Source organism: Astyanax mexicanus, chromosome 17 (genome assembly GCF_023375975.1).
Source record: "Astyanax mexicanus isolate ESR-SI-001 chromosome 17, AstMex3_surface, whole genome shotgun sequence".
Lineage (NCBI taxonomy): Eukaryota > Metazoa > Chordata > Actinopteri > Characiformes > Acestrorhamphidae > Astyanax > Astyanax mexicanus.
The window spans coordinates 11250359-11272082 of record NC_064424.1 but is presented as its reverse complement, the minus strand read 5'-3'; the positions used below and the strand labels follow the sequence as shown (position 1 = coordinate 11272082).

The 21724-nt window shown below is 38.3% G+C and overlaps 2 protein-coding genes across 4 annotated transcripts in view; both read right to left on the bottom strand.

Moving 5' to 3' along the window:
• The window catches only part of rasgrp2 (RAS guanyl releasing protein 2 (calcium and DAG-regulated)), a 494831-nt gene that overhangs the window by 461795 nt on the left and 11312 nt on the right, over positions 1-21724 (bottom strand). The gene's annotated exons all lie outside the window — the stretch shown is intronic.
• cxxc5a (CXXC finger protein 5a) overlaps positions 19086-21724 on the bottom strand; it is a 44365-nt gene continuing 41726 nt past the window's right edge. For 2 of the 3 annotated variants that reach the window (XM_007254091.4, XM_022676100.2), the window contains exon 3: positions 19086-20433. In XM_007254091.4, the coding sequence (XP_007254153.2) occupies positions 20389-20433 (45 nt within the window). In that variant the 3' untranslated portion in view covers positions 19086-20388. The remainder of the gene's footprint in view (positions 20434-21724) is intronic. The other variant, XM_007254092.4, reaches the window with a different exon arrangement.

The following is a 21724-nucleotide window of genomic DNA, read 5'->3' as shown; positions in this document are numbered from 1 at the left end:
CTTAGTACATTTCTTCAAAAGAAGACCTGGAACATTGACCACATCTGACCACAATACATGTTTTCACTATAAGATGGTCCAGGCCAGATGCTGCCAAACCCAAACAAGCTTATGCCGCTTCTGGACATGGCTATCGATGCTATCAATGAATTTAGGTTCTTAATTCGGTGCCGTCTAAGGAGCAATAAGATCACAACAAAAAGAGTGTTCAGCATAGACTTGGACCCTTGTTCTTGCACCCTTGCACACTGAAATTCCTTTTGGTTACCTGGATCATTGAATGCTATTATGCACTGTAGAGGAAGTAAATTAGAAAATATTTTCCAATCTTTCTTGGAGGAACATTGTTTTTAAACACGATGTTTTATTCTAGAAACTAAGGACAACGTTTCTCCCAAATTCCAAATAAAAATATAATCATTTACAGCATTTATTGGCAGAAAATGAGAAATGGCTGAAATAACAAAAAAAAAAAAGATGCAGAGCTTTTAGACCTCAAATAATGCAAAAAAAATACAAGGTAATATTATTAAAGTTTTAAGAGTTTAGAAATCAATATTTGGTGAAATAACCCTGGTTTTAAATCACAGTTGTCATGCATCTTGGCATGTTCTCCTCCACCACTCTTACACACTGCTTTTGGATAACTTTTTGCCACTCCTGGTGCAAACATTTAAGCAGTTCTGCTTTGGTTTGATGGCTTGTGATCATCCATCTTCCTCATGATTATATTATAGACGTTTTCAATTTGGTAAAATCAAGGAAAAACATCATCTTATTCTCAAAAACAAATTAACATTGTACATAATTGTTGACCAGATAAAACATGAGATGTAAAAGTTAAAGTTTTAATTCAAAAGTTTTTTTAAGATTAGGAAATTAATCAAGTAATAAAAGTAATAAAAGTGCATCATGGATTTCATTGTACAGTTTGTGTGTAAACACTGCAATAGTGCAGATACAGTAGATTGACTGTATTTTATTTAGATTTTTACAGCAGTTACTGTATAATTCATAGCAGTTATAGTTGGCCCACTTTAAAGTTGATAACTGAATAGTTATCATAAAGTGTTTCACTGTGGTTCGCTGAGAGTTAAGCGAGATGTTACCAGCCAGCATCAAAAACCGTGACCCTCTGGTTTGTGGCCGTTCCCACTGCTGGGCTAGCCGTAACCTTGGCTAGCTGTTTTTTTCAGCCTTCACATATGCAGCGAGCGTTAAGGAGCAGATGTAGTGTGGGATGAGTCATAGATGCTCCTCACTCCAGGGGCCACGGGCAGCCGATCCCGCCAGGGTCTGAGCTGGGTTAGGAGAGCCGCAGAGAAGAGAGAGGGAGAGAGAGAAAGAGAGAGAGAGAGAGAGAGAGAGGGAGAGAGAGTGTGTCATGGTACACAAAGCACGTAGCATGTAAAATGCAGGAGGGAGTGTTGCTCAGGGCCAGAGAGAGCGTCGATACGGGGGAAATTGATCGTAATCAACAGCGCCTGCAGAGCAAGTGGCCGCGTTCGTCAAAGCTCCTTCCCCTCCTCTCTTCTTTTCTCTCCTCCTTTTCTCTCCCCTTCCCTTTCCTGCACTCTGAACCTATCTCTCAATACAGCCTCCGCCAAGCCCCTCCTGGAGCTTTCAAAGCGTATGTAAACAAGCTGGAAAGCAGGAGCAGTTACCATACCCCTGTGTGTGTGTGTGTGTGTGTGTGTGTGTGTGTTTATATGAGTGTGTGTGTGTGTGTGTTTGGGTGTGTGTGTGTCTGTGTGTGTGGCTTCCTCTTTGGACCATCATATTGTGTTTTTTGTTGACTTGGCTAGTTCAGCTGGTTCATCTTCTTGTTGTTTTCCACACCTACCGCACACATACATGGTAGTCATAAACTACCATATAGTACATCATCTACCTATATATATATATATATATATATATATATATATATATATATATATAGAATGGATGTTATACGTAGATGATGAACCATAGACTACATGTCTATGGTTCTTATTTTGGGGGCTAGTCTGGTCTAATAGAGAGAGAGAGAGAGAGAGAGAGAGAGAGAGAGAGAGAGAGAGAGAGAGAGAGAAAGAGAGAAAGAGAGAGACAGATGTACTACTTGTCTGTTGTTCTCATTTTGAGGGCAAGTCTGGTCCAGTAAAAGCTGGCGCTCTTTAACCCCAGTTGCATTGTGGGTAGATCTAAAGACACACATATATAAGCATATATCTTTTTGTAGACCTGGCTAGTTCAGCTGGTTCATCTTCTTGTTGTTTTCCACACCTACCACTCACATACATAGCTAGTCATAGACTGCCATGTAGTACATCATCCACCTATATACTGTATATATATATGTGTGTGTAATGCATGTGATACGTGGATGATGTACTGCATGTCTATGGTTCTTATTTTGGGGGCAAGTCTGGTCTAATAAAAGCTGGCGCTCTTTAACCCCAGTTGCATTGTGGGTAGATCTAAACACACATACATATATATATATATATATATATATATATATATATATATATATTTTTTTTTTATATGTGAGTGGACACAAGGAAAATAACAGGCAGCTGCAGCAGCGTTAGGGAAGGTGAAGGTCTCTCTCTCTCTCTCGCTCTCTCTCTCCCAGCCTCGCTGCCTCGCTCTCCACGCCATGGTATAATTTCTCATTTGAAGACGCTGGCGTACCTGGCTGTGTGGCTGTGCTGTTAAAAGCGCCGGCCCAATTATAGCATAACACCTAGCCTTACGGTTACCATGGCTGCGCGATGCATCTGTCCCGCGGGACGCGGCGTGGAGGAACGAGCGTCTTATCAACCATCACCCCGGTAATAACACTCCCCCGAGCCTGCGCCGCCTCAGCCAGGCCTTAACGAGAAGCCACGGTGAAATCTCCCCCGCCTCAGCCGCAGCCATTGATTTGTGCTTAATCTGTTCCTGCGTGTGCGTGCGGGAGAGTGTGCGCTTGTGTGTGTGTGAGTGCGGATGTCAGTATGTGTGTGTGTGTGCGGATGTCAGTGGGTGTGAGTGTTTGTGTGTGTGTGTGTATGTGTGTGTGTGCGCGAGAGCGTGCGTGTGTGCGTGTTGGAGGCCGTTCAGCGTGTAAGCGCGAGAGGTAGCGTTTATTTAACTGAGATTGGGAAGAAGAAGAGAAGAAGCCTTTTTCCAAGCCGGATTCTGTCGATGCAAATTTTCTGTGTGAGAAAGGAAGGAAAAAGGTGAGAACAGTTCTTTTTTAAAACTCCACACATATTGTGTCCCTCAAAATATGACAGTTTGAATATGATGGAATATATAAAAAATATTATAAATCCAAATAAAAACCAAAATCCAGAGTAAAACTATCTAGGATCGGTTTCCCAAAAGCATCCCAACACAAAGATGAATCATGACTACAACTACACCAAGGCGCTGTTCATACCTGGCATTCACATTTATTCTGGGTGAGCCAATCATATAAAATGACCATGCATCTTGAGGATGCATCACAATCATAATCATACTCTCAATCTGATCACTTAAACCACAAATGATCGCATTAACAGTAAAGTGTGAGCACTAATGCACCTCAATGAATCCAATAGCAAGGCCAGAGCTTAGTCCCATTGACCTTTAAACTTTACTTTTAACAGGAGGCTGGCCCAACATGTGGAGACCCTTATCCATCCTCCAACCCAACGCCAAGAGGGGGACTAATGCTCCACCAGTGGAACCACAACAATTATACTGACCTATACAAAACAAACAAAAACACACATACAGGGGTTGGACAATGAAACTGAAACACCTGTCATTTTAGTGTGGGAGGTTTCATGGCTAAATTGGACCATCCTGGGGACCAATCATCATTAATTGCACATTGCACCAGTAAGAGTAAGAGCAGAGTGTGAAGGTTCAATTAGCAGGGTAAGAGCAGAGTTTTGCTCAAAATTGCAATGCACACAACATTATGAGTGACATACCAGAGTTCAAAAGAGGACAAATTGTTGGTGCACGTCTTGCTGGAGCATCTGTGACCAAGACAGCAAGTCTTTGTGATGAATTAAGAGCCACTGTATCCAGGGTAATGTCAGCATACCACCAAGAAGGGCCAACCACATCCAACAGGACTAATTGTGGACGCTGTAAGAGGAAGCTGTCTGAAAGGGATGTTCGGGTGCTAACCCGGATTGTATCCAAAAAATAAACATAAAACCACGGCTGCCCAAATCACGGCAGAATTCAATGTGCACCTCAAATTTCCTGCTTCCACCAGAAATGTCCGGACATCACAATAAATTATTGTGGTCTAAAACCAGGTGTTTTAGTTTAATTGTAACTCATCATAAAACAAAATGATGCATAATCATCACCCAACCTGTCAGCAAAGCATTGCCTGCATTAACTGGAACTACTGGAACTGAACATATTATAGCATTACTGGGGCAGAGAAACCAAGTCAGGTTTAAGTTGCCTTGATCAAACTTTACTTTAGAAGCAATAGTTCACTCATAAAAGCAGACTCGCCGGTGGAGACCCTTATCCACCTTCCAACCCAACACACTTACATGATGCACATTTAAAATGTCAGGTGTGAATGTCTATGCATTTTGTGATCTTCCAGGACATACAGTATATAAATGCTAAGTGTGAATGTGGCCTAAGATTCTTTTGGTAAACTGGGCCATAAGTAGTAAAATTACTAGGTTAAATAGTGAAACCAGTTATTGGGCCATTGGAGAAGAAATGGCCAGAATTAGTTACAATGGATGACATGCAGCCACAGGCAAATACGCGCTACAGTTCAATATACCAATCACCAATCAACCTTATCCCAGAAATACTAGATAATAATAGTGCTGCAGATTAAGTCCATATTTCAGAAAATCTGTACATTTTGTGATACAAGCACCAGAATTTGCATAAATAACACTAGGATCTACATTATCAAAAAAGCACATTAGCCACCTGAAAATCCTATTTAAATTCTAAAATAAAGATTTTTAGAATATAAATTTAATGGCAAATGACAAATTCTTTTCATATCCAAAAAATCCAATATGCTGGCTATATGTGCAGCTACTGTTATCCATGTTAATATTACTATTAAAATTGTGGTCATTTTTTTATCTAGTCCCTAAGTTTTTAAGATGTCAACACTGTTTTAACTACAGACTGTTCAGTCTGATAGAGCGTTGTGTGCTTGTATACAGATTTTTGATCAGATGCATGTTTTTGTAAAATACTTTGTTAATTTCCGTTTTTTTTTCCTATAACAAAAACGTTGCAGAGCTTTCAGACCTCAAATAATGCTTTAATGTTTTAAGAGTTTAGAAATCAATATTGGTCGATTTTTATCACAATTTTCATGCATCTTGGCATGTTCTCCTCCACCAGTCTTACACGCTGCTTTTGGATAACTTTATGCCTTTAATCCTGGTGCATAAATTCAAGCAGTTCAGCTTGGTTTGACGGCTTGAGATCATCCATCTTCCTCCTGATTATATTCCAGAGGTTTTCAATTTGGTGAAATCAAAGAAAATCATAATTTGTAAGAGTGGTCTCTTATTTTTTTTCACAAGCTCATTAAAAACAATTGATCATCCATTTGGAAAAGACAGCCATCTTGGAAAATGGTGGCCATATTAGTTAAAATGCTTTTTAGAAAAAAAAAAGTAGGTATAGAAGATGCTTTGTGCCAAATGTGATGCTTGTATCACAAAGTGAACAATCCTTTCTCTAATCTGCAGAACTACAAAGCACCATCATTCCAGAGAACACAGCTCAGTGCTGGCAGACTTCACTCTCTTCTGGCCCACACCTGGCTTTAGACATGGTGCCAACAGGTTCAAGTTTATCTGTTTCAGAGATTTCTATTCTTTCGGCACAGGGACTAGACAAGCCATTTGAACATGTACATATCCATGTCTGCAATGATTGTATCTTCATAAAGTTTGTGCACCTTACATACTTACACACAAGTAAGCAAGGACTAAAAATCACTTTGCACTGTAAAAAAAAATACTCAAATTTATTAGTCATCAAGTAAAATAAATTACAATGGGTAAATTCTACATACACTACTCATTTGTTAACAGTAAAAACTGCAACTTAGAAATATATAGTAACATATACTAAAAACTATTGGTCCCCCGCACACTTGTTGTTGAGCTGCTGTTTTGAAGGTAAGACTAGTTAAGCTGTGAGTAGTTGCTGTGAGTTCCAAACTGATTTATGTAAGTATTCTAAATTCTATATCAAGATTTGTAGTCGGTGTGCTCCTGTATAACAAGGATTTACTCTTCTGGCACAGACTGGCTCTAAAAGCAGGCTTATTATTTATACATGTAGCCACTGCTAACCCTTCTGTGCAAAGTTAGTTAAATTTTAACTAATAAATATGAATAAGATAAAGAAGCAACAATCATGTTATAATGTTCTTTCTTTTGTTAAAGTAAATATTATTGAGGAATGTTGGATAAGTTTTATCTTATTTCTTTTAGTCTATCAGAACTGATACATTTTGGTAATCTTTAGTCAATATATGGGGTAAAATCTACCCAAACACACTGAGTGCAAATTGTTCCCTCATATTTATGGAGTAGATTCTATAGGTTGTTTTTTTACCAGTGGGACATAAATCGCAGCTTAAACATTTTGCAGCTAAAATTCTTTCAGTTCTTAAAGTTGTAATTATTGCTGTACATTTAACTGTACATAAAATCTCTAGTTCTGAGATTTTTTTTATTGTGGCTCGCCGCACAGCTTGCTTAAAGCCTAGCCACATATTTTCTATGATGTGTATATATCATAAGACTGTGAGGGCCATTCTAAAAGCTTCAGTTTGTCTCATCATGCAGCCCATGGCAGTTTAGAAGTATGTTTTGGATCATTATCCTACTTCAGCCTTTTAACAGATGGTTTGACAGTTGCATCCAGGATTTTCTGGTATTTAGTGGAATCCTAAGAGTTCTATTCTGAACTCTTGTCTAGGTGTTCTGTAGCATAAATACAATGGAGAGTTTTGTGATGAGGCTGCAGGTAAGGTTTCCTTATTATGACTCTTCCTCGAAGATTATGCACAGTGGAGCGATGTACAGCCCTCTTGACTCAGCTAAACTTTAATGCAGGTTCGTTGCAATTATATGGGATACGAGCATACGAGCAGTTCTCTCTGAAAGTTTTCTTTTCTTGGTCTTCCAGATCTCATCCTGACCTTTACAGTCCTAGAGGCATCACATATTTTTAATTTCAGATCTTTCAGGGAGTTGTGTAGGGGTGTCAATGTTTTATTTGACTTCATCATTAAAGTTTTTGCAATTGCAGCTCAAAAAAACTGGGTAAAAAATGGGTAACCCTTTATAATACAGCCCGCGTTTTAGAGCGTAAGTACTGAGTACCTACAGGGTAAGAATGGAAAAACAGTGTACACTACATAATACAGCCCAATGCTCCCTGTGGTTACTGAGTATTTATTTTAACCCTTGTGTGGTGTTCGGGTCTGTGGGACCCGTTTTCATTTTTCATCACATGATACTAAAAAAATATTTTTTCTAACTCAAACTCATTGGCATTGGCTCATTTTTTGTGAAAAACATATATCAAAACACACACTGTGTACAACCCCCCCCCCACACACACACACACATTTATATTATATACAGTATGTTTGGCCAAGGGCTAATAAACATTGCTTCATTTGTAAATTTGAAACTAAACAAATTTTCTACTCATATCTTGAGTTAAATTCATTTTCTTTTACATTTTATTAAAAAACTAATAAAAAAAAGAGTAGAACTTTTTGAAAGAAATGTAACATAAGAAAGGTAAAGGGCAAATATTAACCATGTAAGCTGTTTATATTGCTTGCAATTTAGCTGAAGCAAGCATGTGTAAAGCATTTTAATGTAAAATTGCTTAATCTTGCTGAATTAAATACAAGTAACAAAGTAAACGAGTAACAAAAATATACAGTATACAGTATAAATATTATTGTATTTTAGGCTTGACATTACAAACTATAGGTTTTCTTCCTAATCCACCCTGACTGTTTTTAGCTGCTCCACCCTTGACAGTTTTAAAAGCATAAATCAAATTATCATCTTTTTTTTTCAAACTGTCTTGAACAAAGGGCAAAATGATAATATGTATAATTTTATATGAAATTTGCACCACAAGTTTAAGGAAATTGCAGGTTCTCTTGTTCTTTATTTGTACCTACATTTAAGTATGAGTAGGACTCCATAAATATTTTGTATATACTGATTAATAGAGAACAGTTACATCAAAAGTACAAGTTGGGAAAGTATAAGGTAAGTTTCAGAAAGTTACCTAGTTGTTACACTCTTGTTCCTGGTTACTTTATTCATACTAAAAGCAGATGGATCTGGTGCAACTTCCCTGCACAACAAGGTGCCTGGCAATAAAATCACTGATCAAGAAATGGTAAAAACCAGCAGCACTTTTTGACTGGAGAATTTCTGATTTATTAGCAATACAAGAATAACCAACGCGTTTCGGCGCTCAGGCCTTCATCAGGGTTAAAAGACAAAAGCTAATAGCATTCCAGCAAGAGCTACCACTGTATCCTACAATTTACTAATATTTATATTTTCAGAGCATTGAAAGGGCGTTACAGAGAACTGAAATACATTTTAACTGTTATATTAATGTAATACCTAATATATACTTTTTTTTAATTTACCAATGTAGTAATTTAATTTACTTTCAAAAAAGTTGTTTTTAACACACTTTGCTAAAAATGTACAAAAGTATATTTGGAAATAAGTATTCAAGAAGTATACTGAATTTCATTAACCTCAAAGTGTACTTCATAGTAGTCTATTTGTTTTATAAACTATATTGTACTTTTTAAAAAATTGTGTAATAAAAATTTACTTTCAAACATTTGATGAAAGCATAATATTAATGTACTTTCAACATTTTTAACATCTGTTATTTACAGCATACTTAGACATTGAGAAATTTCTCAATATGTTTTAGATACAATTAAGTATATATATATACATATATATATATATATATATATGTATATATATATATTTACGAAAATAAAAATTCAAAAACCTGTCATTTTAAAGTTACTCAACAACCATAATACATATGATTTTGGCCACCTTTCAAAAAACCCTCAAAAAAGCTACTTTTCTAAAAAGCAATTGAACCAGAAGCAGGTTCTCTATAGCATAGCTTTAAATAACCCTGTCTGGCACCTTTATTTTTGAAAGTGTATGTTTTGATGGCCAGTCTTTGTGTGTGTTCCTCATTATGGGTCAGTATAGAGTGTTGGACGCTGCTTCCTGCATGGGGACGAGCTCCACAGCGACAGTGACACATCAGCCTGTCCCCGCCTGCAGCAGCTCATTGCGTTTGCCCCCTCACGCCTCAGCTCCAGCCCTGTACCCTCAGGCACCGAGCCTGCTGCTGCTGCTGCTGCTGCTGCCCACAGCACCGGAGACTCGCTGTCCCCTCGTCTACGACCCGAGGAGAGGTGCAAGGTCACTACCCAGAGCTGCAGGAGTTTTGGGCTGGAGTTCTGTCTTTTGTCCTCGCACAACGCGCAGAAACCAAGAACAGTCGTTTAGTGACGCCGCCGTTTGGGAGGTGGAGAAATGAACGCGGGAGGAAAGAGGAGGGAAGTGTGTGATTCATGGTCAGACCACATCGCACATTTGGTCATTGTCGACTTGGCTGGACTTGCTGTTCTCCATAATGAGTATGAGCTACATAGTGTGCCCTGAAAAAATATTGAAAAAACACCTTATAGTTTCTTTTGTTTGTTTTTGCTTTTTTTCATACTTACAATTTTCTAATCATCAAAAAACGTCAATATCAAACACACAAAAGAACTGAGTAAATATAAAAAGTAGTTTTTAAATTATGATTTTTTTTTTCCAAGAGGGAAAAAAGCAATATACTGTAAATTTCACTTAACTCAAATCTTTTATCGTAACCAACTACCTACGAAATGTCATGTTCATGTAATATAAGTTTTAAGTACAGTGAACTTAAATAGATATACATATAAATTAAGATTTTTTCTGAACTTTTATCAAAAATATTATTTTTTTCTCAAGCACTATATACTACATTGGATTTGGTTAAAATTACATAATTCATATATTTTATTATTTATTATATATTATTTTTTGTTATATTGATTGCTTTGCATAATAATTCTACTTTGAATCTGATGGTCAGGTATTTTTTTTTTCAAAAGACTCATAGAAAAGTAGATGAAGAAAGAAAACCACACAGAGTTACTGCAACTTAAAAAATTCTTCTAGTTCTTACAGTCTACAACGCATAAACCAAGCAGTTAATCATAATAATATATGATCTACAAGTTTACCTAAGGTATTCAGTGGGGGAGTAGCTACATACTGATAGTAAGTGTTAGTCAGAAAATAGGGGAAACACACCCAGTATGCAAATAGATTGTGCCAGAGGCCAATGGAAAAGAAGCTGCCAATGGCAACAGACTAAACTTAGTTATTACAAGTTATAAATCAAAGATCTCAAAATAGTTGAGTAATGTTTGGAAATATCCAATTTTTATGTAAAACAGGCTTAATTTATTTGAGTTCAGAGAAATGGTGGGTTTACAGTTTACAAACCAACCCAGACCTATGTAAAAAAAAAGTAATAAATTATCTGTGATTAACTGTGATTATGTTAAGAAATCACTTAACTAGATAACTAGAACCTTTCTAACAACATGAAGCAGGATAAAAGATCTCAAAAACAGCACATTATGCCCTGATCTAAAGAAATTCCACAACAGATCAGTCCATCAGTATATCAGTCTGGAAAAGGTTAAAAGGTAAGGGTAAGGTAAAACCAAGGAACAATAGTGAGAGGTATTATTCACAAATAGAGAAGACATAGTGACTGCATGGTGTCTACCAAAAGTACTCTAAAAGGGCATAGACAACTCATCCAGGAGGTTCCAAAAGAATCCAGAACAACACCTACAGAACTGAATGTCTCACTTGCTTAAGGTCAGTGTTAATGATGAAATGATTTTTTGTTTTGTGGACTTACGAGACACTTTCCAAACTTTTTGGAAAGTGTCTGTCCCGTTACATATGATATAAGGCTAACACATCATTTTAGAAAAAGGACATGGTAGTGGTAGTGTGACGGTTCAGGGCTGTTTTGCTGCTTCAGGACCTGGACAACTTGCTGTAATTGATAAATTACATAAAATCCTGAAGGAAAATATCTGTCCATCAGTTCGTGACTTTAACCTCAGGTGTACTTGGGTTGTGCAGCAGGACAATAACCCTATACAAACCAGTAGGTCCACATCTGAGTGGCTCAAAAATCTCGAAGGAGTGATGTGCTTGTCTTCACCCCTATGATGTTACACAGTGACATACAGTGAGCAGACATGCCCAGAGTGGTGGGCAGCCATCACTCCAGTGCCTGGTGAGCAGTGAGGGTTGATGGCCTTGCTCAAGGGCCCAACAGTGGCAGTTTGATGAACCTGAGTTTTGAACCCACAACCCTCTCATCAATAGCTTGGTGCTCTAACAATGCTTTCACCACCGCTGGCCAACCTTCACTTTAATAGTGATACATTTAAAATATTTATTAAACAAAATATGAAACTAACAATTTTAGGGTGTAAGTAATAAAGGTAAGACTTTAAATGCAGACCCACAATACAGGTCTGCGCCTCTGTGCCAGGTTAAAAAATTGATGTAGCTATTTCATCATTGCGCTGTTTGATTTTGACTTCTTCTTCAAAGCAAGCAGAATGATCCTCTCAGTGACTGGTTAGATGTTCATTTTGCTTTTGGGCAATTCATTTCCTGCTCTGTGCAGCATTGAACATCTACTTTGGCGTGGTCCAGCAGCGTCGCCGGGCGATGCTGGCTCTCGGCGCAGTCTTGGCCGGGGCCAGAGAGAGGAGGCGAGCGTGGGGGTGGGGGAAGGGCGCGCGTGCTGGCCGAGAGGGCGAGCAGATCAGCGCCGCTTCGTGTCTGCGAGGTGCTGATAAGATTCCAGGATTCTCCCACTGTGACAGGTCTGCTCAAACTGACCTCCTCTACACAGCTACCCTGCTAAACCTGCCTCAGCACCCACCACAGCCTCCATCACGACTGCTTCCTACTCACCGACACCAGTCACCACCACCGACTTCCTCCTTCAGTTTACAGACACTTCCTCGTTTGCATCGCATCTACTTCCTCTTTGTGCCAGCTACTTCCTTTAAGCATTATAAGCATAGTAGACCTTCCTAGTAGTACTTCCTGTTCACTATAATATGCATATAAATTAAGTGGATAAATAGGAAATGTAACATTAGGAAGCCAGATATACTATAGATTAATAGATACAGCTATTGCTACTGTTTTAGCCACTGTATGTAATTGTTTGGTTTTAATCTTAAAGGAGAAATCCAGTGTGAATGGACTTGTGGTTTAGTGAAACATGATAACAAGTAAAAACTATTTTGTTGAATAGCCCATCTCTGTTCACTTCCACCATTCCAAAATACAGAGCTTTTAGCCGATGCCCCCAACAGGCATACAATGCTAGTGATAGGGGAATAGCATAGCTCATGCAAAGAAATCACTATTTTTACACCATTAACAACTCAAAGTAGTTCCACATTTCATTGGTAAGATTCTGAGGGACCTGATATTTAAAACGAAGCACTGAGAACTTTGAAACTGCATGGATGGTGTAATTAAAAAGACTGTTTACACAGACAGTACATTGAAGTAGTTTCCTTGAAATCACGACAAATCGACCAATGGGCACAAACAAAATGGTGAATAAATATTAATTGCTATTAATATAAGTATATGGTATAAATTTTATTAGTATGTATGTATGTAGAAAACTTTGACCTTGCCCCTAAAATATCACAACCCAAATATGGGTGTGAATCTCTAGGCACCTTAAGATTCAATTGGATTAGGATTCAGATTGTTATTAAACTATTATCTATTAATTTAATGCATATTTTTCTTCTATACAAGATTAGTTTCTTGGTATTTTAAAGTAAAGTGTCTGTAATGATTCATAATCAATCACACTATTTAATAGGCTCTTAGACACTATTTCATTTGAGTTATTTCACTTAATCAAATGATCAATACAAAAATCTGGGATTAATGTTGTTAGGGTAACGGTTAGACAAGCTTCAGTCACAATATACAGAGCTGGTTTTAATGTTGCGGCTGATATGTGTTTGAATCTTGAAGAATATGTGAAGAATTATGCAAAGTATATAACAGAAAGTTACACATAGGAATGGGTTCCCAGGGTGGCTTACCTAATATTTCAGTAGCTCTTTCAAATAAAATAACATTTAGAAAATCTACAGTGAAGAAAAAGGTGAAATAGCAGCTAATATATTGTTATTAAGAGCAGTTAAGATATAAAATTAAGTGCTTTACACTACATTTTCACACTTCTGAGTTCCGCCTTTTGCGCCCCGTCATCGTTACATTTTCAGTTCTTTTGTCTAGAAAATCGATTTTGTCATTTATGAATCTATTTAGAATCATCCAAACAGATCAAGATGTATCTAAGAATAAAAAAAACAACTCCTAAATCTGCTTTAGTTCTATGGTTTGTATTTTGTTAAAAGTACATGAATGTGAGGTTTTGAAAGAAAATCTTTAGGTCAAACATACATTAAATGGTGTGTTGAGTCTATTATGTTTCCAAGGATTAAATACATTGGTATGAAAAGGTTTGGGCACCCCTGATCATTTTGAATGATTTTCCTTTATAAATCATTGGTTGTTCAGGTCAGTAATTTCAGATAAATATATCATATAGCAGATGAACACAGCGATATTTGAGAAAAGAAATTTAGTTTATAGGATTTACAGAAAGTCTGCGATAATTCTTTAAACAAAATTAGGCAGGTGGATAAATTTGGGCACCCTTGTGGTTTTATTGATTTGAAAACCTTTAGCACTAATTATTGAAACACAATAATAATGTGTTTGACCCTAAACACTCAAAAAAAACGCTCAAAATCTACTAAAGCTGATCATCTCAGTCCCCAGACCTGAATATTATTGAAAATCTGTGGTGTGATTTAAAGTACTGACAGAACTTGAGATGTTTTGTAAAGAAGAATGATCCAAAATACCTTCAACCAGAAGCCAGACTCTCATTGGAAGGTAAAGGAAGCGTTTAGAGGCTGTTATTTCTGCAAAAGGATGATCTATTAAACATTGGTGTATTTTTTTTTCTGTTGGTGTGCCCAAATGTATGCACCTGCCTTATTTAGTTTAAATATTTTTTGCTGTAAATATTACTTTCTATAAATCCTTATAATCTTATACCATTTTTTTGTCTGTGATATGATATACAGAATTTAACTGAAATTGCTGATCTGAACAACCAATGATTTATAATGGAAAATTATCATGAAAATTATTAGGGGTGCCCAAACTTTTTTTTATACCTCTGTATCATGTACAGTATATATGCTGACTTGTGGTGTGTAAAGCCAAACCAACTGCTTGGGTTTAAACCTGTTGAAGGAGATAATTCACCTACTTAATTTCCATCCTTACACCAATATTAGTGCTGCGTTTTTTTGCACACACACGTGCAGCACATTCCCAGCCACACGCTCCGCTCCCGTTTCAGTGTTTATGGCTATACTGGCTGGGAAGTATGGCCTCCCTTGCTGTGTCCTATATATTCTCACTGACCTAAAGGAAAAAAACATTTTCACGCTCTCTCACGCCAACACACGCACTCGCACACACACACACACACACTCACTGCATCCACCACTAACAAGCACAACCACACTGCCCCCTGCACCTCCCTCCCTCCATCCTTCCCTCCCTCCTCTTTCGTTCTTTCTTTATCTCCTCTCTCTCTCTCTCTCTCTTTCTCTCTCTCCTCTGTGATGGCAGGCTGGGCAGTGAGCTGTGTGGCTGGGAGGAGGCGAGGACGCCGCGGTGCACATTAATAATGCAGCACCTCAGCTTCCTCCCAGCACCGTGGCCATGGCACCGGCCCATCGCTGTCACCAGGGGGGAGCTGGGAACGCTCCCTCTCTCTCTTCTTATCTCTCTCTCTCGCTCTCCCTCTTTCTCTCTCTCTCTCTCTCTGCACACACACACACACACACATATATTTCCTCTCACTCTCCGTACTCTCTCTCTCTCTTTCTCGCAGACAAACCCCACCAAACTGGGGCCCCCACCAGAGATTTCGCTTCATTACAGATCCCCCCACGATGGACCTGGGCTCATTACAAGCTGAGGACTCTATCCAGGATGGAGCAGCACAGGCCCACGGCTGCCACTCTTACTATTGCTCATATATGACCCCCAAATCCCCCCCACCACCCCCACCACCACCAAACTGCTAACTTACAAACTGTACAAACAGTTCTGCTTTGACACTCAGCAGCGTCCTGCTGCACTACTTTCACTTTACTTACTTGCAGATCACTTACTGCCTTTCGTAATAAAAGTAATACAAGTAATAAAAGGCCAGACCAAGACCTCCACCACCTTCTGCTTTCGTCCACATTTGAGTGTGATGATTGGGAACCACAGTGCAGACCAAAGGACCAAAATATGTTCCAAACAAAAGAGGTTATCTCAGCCTAGTTCTACCGAACTATTGACTCATTGTAAGAGTAATAAGGGGCCAAACCAAGACCTACACCTCTACACACTTGTTTTGGTCCGCATTTGAGTGAGATTACTGTGTTCACATTTGCCCAACCAAATCGCACCAACTTTCCAGACCAAATGACCAAACTATGGTCCAAACAAAGAAGATCATCCCAGGCCAGATCTCCTGAACCATGGTCTGATTTTAAAAGTAATTAGAGGCCAAACCAACACCTACATCTGTGTGATTACTGTGTTCACATCTGCCCAAACAAATCGTACCAACGGTCCATACCAAAGGACTCTCAGTCTGGATCGACTGAACCATGGTGCAGCTGATTGTAAGAGTAATTAGAGGCCAAACCCCGACCTCCGTCCTCTTCTGTTTTGATCCACATTTGACTGTGATTACTGTGTTCACATTTTGCCAAAACAAATCGCACCAAGGGTGAAAACAAACCAGATTCAAAAGTTCTTTCACACCTGCTATTTTGGTCCAGACATTCTTATGTTTCAGTTTGATCCAAATCAAAATAGAACATGTGAAAGTTAACATGAACAGAGGTTCAGACTACAGGACCAAAATATATTCCAATCAAAAAAGGAGGTCCTGCTGACTGTAAGAGTAATAGGAGGTCAGACCAAGACCTCCACCTCTTCTCAAGGTTCTCAATATGGTTGTGTTGACCGGCATTTGAGTGTGATTACCGTGTTCACACTTTCCAAAACAAATCGCACCAACGGTCTAGACCAAAGAACCCTCAGTCTTTATGGACAGAATCATGGTCCAGCTGATTAATTAGGCCAGACCAAGACCTCCACCTTCTGTTTTGGTCTGCATTTGAGTGTGATTACAGTTACAGTGTTCACACTTGCCCAAACAAGTTGCATTAGGTAAAATCAAACCAGAGTCTAAGGTGCTTTCACACCTGCTATTTTGATTCAGACATTCTGACGTTTCAATTTTGTGCAAACCAAAATAGCAGGTTTGAAAGGTGATGCAAACTACTGTCCAGACCAAATGATCAAAATTTGGTCTGACCAAAAATAGAAGTTTATGTTCCAGATCTACTGAACTGTGTCCTGCGGATTGCAAGAGTAATAAGAGGCCAGACCAAGACCTCCACTTCTTCTGTTTTGGTCATTTGAGTTTAACTCCTGTGTTCACACTTGCCCAAACAAATTGCACCAAAGGAAACCTGAGTCGTTTTAGTCGGGTCCAAACCAAAATAGCAGGTGTGAAAGGTGATATAAGACACAGTTTTAGACCAAAGGACCAAAATTTGGTCCAACCAAAAGAGATGATCTCAGTCCAGATCTACTGAACCATGGTCCAGCTGATTGTAAAAAGAGTAATACAATCCTGGATCTTGTTTCGTCTGGCATTTGAGTGTGATTAATGTGTTCACACTTGCCCAAACAAATTGCACCAATGGGGAAAGCAAATCTGAATCTATTTTGGTCTGAATAAAGGTGGTGTCAACCACAGTTCAGACCAAAGGTTGGTATCAACTGAACCATAATCTGGTTCTTTTGCAGAGTGTAAACCTTTCTAGACTTTCTGACTAATTTGAATTGATGAACCTTGTTCTAAACTTTCAGGTGTGAGTTAGATGAATCCACATTGATAACAGCTCTGACTACGACCTTGTTTAAAGCGATAGTTTGTAAAACAAGACAATTTACTTACCACAGCTGTAATCGGCTGAGACTTGTTTGGAATTTGAGGACTTGCATTGGTGCTACGAGGCAGAGGATAACAGTATGTGAATTGACTGATTGTAAAGTGTTACCTCGGGGGCTAGCTTGGGAATACCCACATCTGTACTGCAAATTGTAAGGTGTTATCTTGTGAGTAAGGCTGACCACTGGCCAGCTTGCTCATGGCAAGGCATTGGAAATTATTGGAGTTCAAATGAGGTCTGACCGTAGGTGCCAAATTAATGGGACATTCCAAAACATCATTATGGAAGACATTACCACCCACAGTGAACAGCGCTGTGGGTGGTAATGATTGTGACCGGCAGCGTCAGGCTAGATTTGTCCATGTGAATAGACAAGGGACTTTAGCAGACTAAAAAAATCACATCCACAATCATTGCAGGACATCCCACATGCATATCCTGCAGGAGGATAGTGCTGTGCTCTTTAGCTTTAGCTTCCATGGGACATGGCAAAAGTCACTTGTTTCTGTCTCATAACATTTGGCATGGATGTGTACATCCGAAGTTTGTACTGGAGCTAAGAGGTTAATATATATATATATATATATATATATATATATATATATATATATATATATATATATATATATATATATATATATATATATATACGTACATACATATGTTACCTTATTTATTCAAACAAAAGAAGGCATGTAACCTCAATTTTGTACTTTTGTCCAGTTTTAAACAGTTTTAAGGAGTTATAAAGAGATTAACACAGTCATATAGTGTCAGAAGCCACATAAACAAGTCTGTATGAGATTACCTGACAACTGGTTTAACAAGGTTTAACCAGGCATGCTGCCTTTCATTACACGTCTCCTACATTAGCGTTGTAGCTCCAGTGCTAAATGTCAAAAGACCAGACATTTCTTGTTTAGTTAACTACATTCAGAGTAAGTGAAGAAGTCTAAAATTGGGATTTTTGCTGAACCATCGTTTTACGTCCATGTGTTTTCCACTCAGACTCACAAATACGGACAGTATGTTCACAGAAGGCGCAGTAGCACTTGCACTGTTCCCGCCTGGTGTCAGGAAGTCCCAGGATAAGTGTTGGAGAGCCTCCTCACTGCCTCTCTCGAGTTTCTGCTGCAACTCCTCAACTCTCCAGAGTCTTCAAGCACACACTCTCTTTCTCCATTTCTATCTATCTACTTATTTCTCTCTGTCTCTTTTCTCTCCGATCCAGCATCACAGTCTCGTTAAGAATCCCAGACTGCGGATCTGAGATACTGGCTCTCGATCAATTATTCATTGCTCTCTAATTGTGTTTTTTACCTGTAAATGTCAGACTGTGTGTCAGAAAGAGATTTGTTCTCCGAGATTCTTCCAGATTTTTTTTTTCTCTTGAGGAACTGTTGGCTACTGCAGTAGCGTTGCTCACTCTGTGGCCAGTGAGTATCTTCTGCAGAGTTAGCGGTTAGCAGTGATCTGTCTCTTGATGCTTGATTGTGATTTTTAAGTATACTCACTGCAACACTGTAAAAACCTTGTATCTCCATGTTTGTTTTTTTTAACTTGACATACTTTGCATTGTGTCCAAATTACAAGATGAATGGATCAATAGAAATGCTATGAAATGAATTTTAATTATTTTTCAAATCTTTTTATGTTGACATTCATTGAAGGTTTAAATGGTTTCTTCCTTCTTTTGTAAGGTTTAAATTTTTTAGATACAAGATTTTTGCGTGACATTGAAAATGAAGCCCACCCAAAAAAAACAAAGACCTTTATGGAATCACCACAGACCTTCACTACATTTCAAAATTATATTTCTTGTCCAATCGCTTTTTATTTTACCTTATTGAAAAGGAAACAACCTATAAGATTTATGAACATTTCCATACTGTCGTTTTTTTTTTTGTTTTGTTTTTTAAGTTTGTCGCTGTTTCTTAAAAAACATGCAAGTAGACAAGTAGACAGACGTCAGAGCTGTAAATTCTTGACACAAATACATGCATTTGTTTTTATTCACAAAACCAGCCCATATTTCTAATCCAGTACAAACATTGCTGTTCGTTTTTAAAAGATGTAGCTACTGGCAATGTCATGAAAAATAAGCATTAGGAAAAAAAACAAAAAAAAAAAACATTTTCAGTGCGTTTAAATTGAGTGGAGCAAGTGCTGTCTCCAAGTGCTCAGGAGGATAACTCTGTAAATCCTGCGCTTTGGGGACGTCGTAACAAAAAAAACGTAAGGCTGCCAGTCGAACAAAATATAAACAACGCAGACTAGAAGGCTAGGAGACATGGATGGTTTGGCGGTAAAGGAGTTTCCAGTAGTAGCAACCCCACATAAACATCAGTCCTCGTCTATCCCAACTATACACTGGGAGTGGGGCTCTCAACGTATAATTTGTTCTTTCATTTCATTCAAAAACTGGATTTTTACATCTCGAAATAGTTCCTCTTCTCTTAAAATGACAAACATTGATCAGTCTTCCAAACTATAAATTTAAAATCAAACTAAAAAAAAAGGAAACAATCAATAAAATACAGAGGTTTAAGTAAGAACAACGGTGCTAAATTACAATAGTGCTTGCCATGAGCCACTAGTTTTAAAATATAGCCGTAAAATTTACATTCTCTACACAAGTACTGTATCTTTCCACACATGAACGACATTAACACCAAACACAGAAATTTTGTTGATTGTCCACACTCAGTCTGTCATTTCTGTTTGGCAATGAACTGTTCCATGTCTAAGCGAGAGAAAAAACCTGCTGGAAAAAGGACAAAAAGGTACCAAAATGGAAACATATAAAAGGGAATGAAAGTTGCCATAGATTTCTTCTTCTTTATGTTTAATTTTTGGTTCAAGGAATAAGTAGGTGCATCCATTACTTGATTGATTACTTTTGTAGCGTTTCTGCTTTGTTCTGTATGTTTTTCATGGAGTTTCTGGTGGTTGTTGCCTCTTTTTTTGTTGTTGTTGTTGTTGTTGCTGTTGTTGTTGTGGTTGTGGTATGTTTGCTAGCCAGTGTTGGTGCTGGAGGCGGTCCGAGCGAGAGTTGGCATTGCACTTGACGGCAGAGCTTTGGGTGGAGGTCGAAGGTCGGGGTCCTACTGGAACCACCGGAACGCCGCGCCCGTCGGCAGCATCACCTTCTTAAGAGAAAGAACGGAGAGAGGAGGAGGAGAGAGAGGAAGTTACAGTTAAGAGAGGATGCTTTAACAAGAGCTATCAACAGCTAGTACATTTAAACAGTGACAATATGTATTTTTCACAAACAATAAATGCAAAAATCTAAAGTGGTGACTGTTACATAAATAGTATGCAATATTTCCAATATATTGAAAGTTTATAGTCTTTTAATGTCATTATTTGACACTTTTTTCATTGTAAAATGTATGTTTATGCTATACTGCTTAAATACACAAGTACACAACAGATTATACTAGTGCATCTAAAAAATAGAATATCATTGAAGTTACTTCACTGATGACATGTCTCTCCAAATCATCACTGATTATAGAAACTTCACAATAGACCTCCAGACATCCAGACTCTTCCCACTTGATTTTCAAATGAAATGTAAAATTTACTGATGATCAGTGATGGTTTGGAGAGACATGTGATCTGCTGGTGTTGATCCACTGTGATATATCAAGGCCAAAGTCAGTGTAGTGTTTTTTTTTTTTCAGATGGAGATGCGGATTTCATTTTCCAGCAGGATTTGGCACACTGTCCACACTGCTAAAAGTACCAATTGGTCTTATATAATATTCACATTTTCGGAGACACTCATTTTTGGGTTTTCATTGGCTGTAAGCCATAATCATCAACAATAAAAGTAAGAAACGTTTAAAATAGATCACTCTGTGTGTAATATATCTAAATAATGTATGAGTTTCACATTTTGAACTCAATAACTATATAAGTATATTAGATATATATGTGTAATGAAAGTTACATTCAGATGATATTCTGTATCGACAAGTTAAAGTGACCGTTTTCTCTGATGTTAAGAAAAAAAAAACATGACAAAAACAGGACTAAAAGAGGCCTTCATGGTGAATACGCCTTCAGGGACCTGAGAGAGTTAAGGCCATTTCCTGTCTCTCTGTCTCTGTCTCTCTCCCTCTCTCTCTCTCTCTCTCTCCCTCTCTCTTTCTGTCTCTGTGCTGTCTATTCTGTCCACCCCCTCCCCAGCCACGGGCCGTGGCCCTCGGCTCCACGTGAAACCTGATACGCCGCATTTATTATTTAGTCACCACGCAGTCACGTAGAGCTCCAGCTCCCACCACACTACCAGCGACGCTCCCTCCCTTTATCTCCCTCTGTCTCGCTCTGCGGCTGCGTTCACGCTGCAGGCTTTACTGTTCAATCCTGATTTCCTTTTACTCAGATCAACCAGTTTCTTTGTCTGAAAGTGAACCACACCTGTTATAAGTGTGA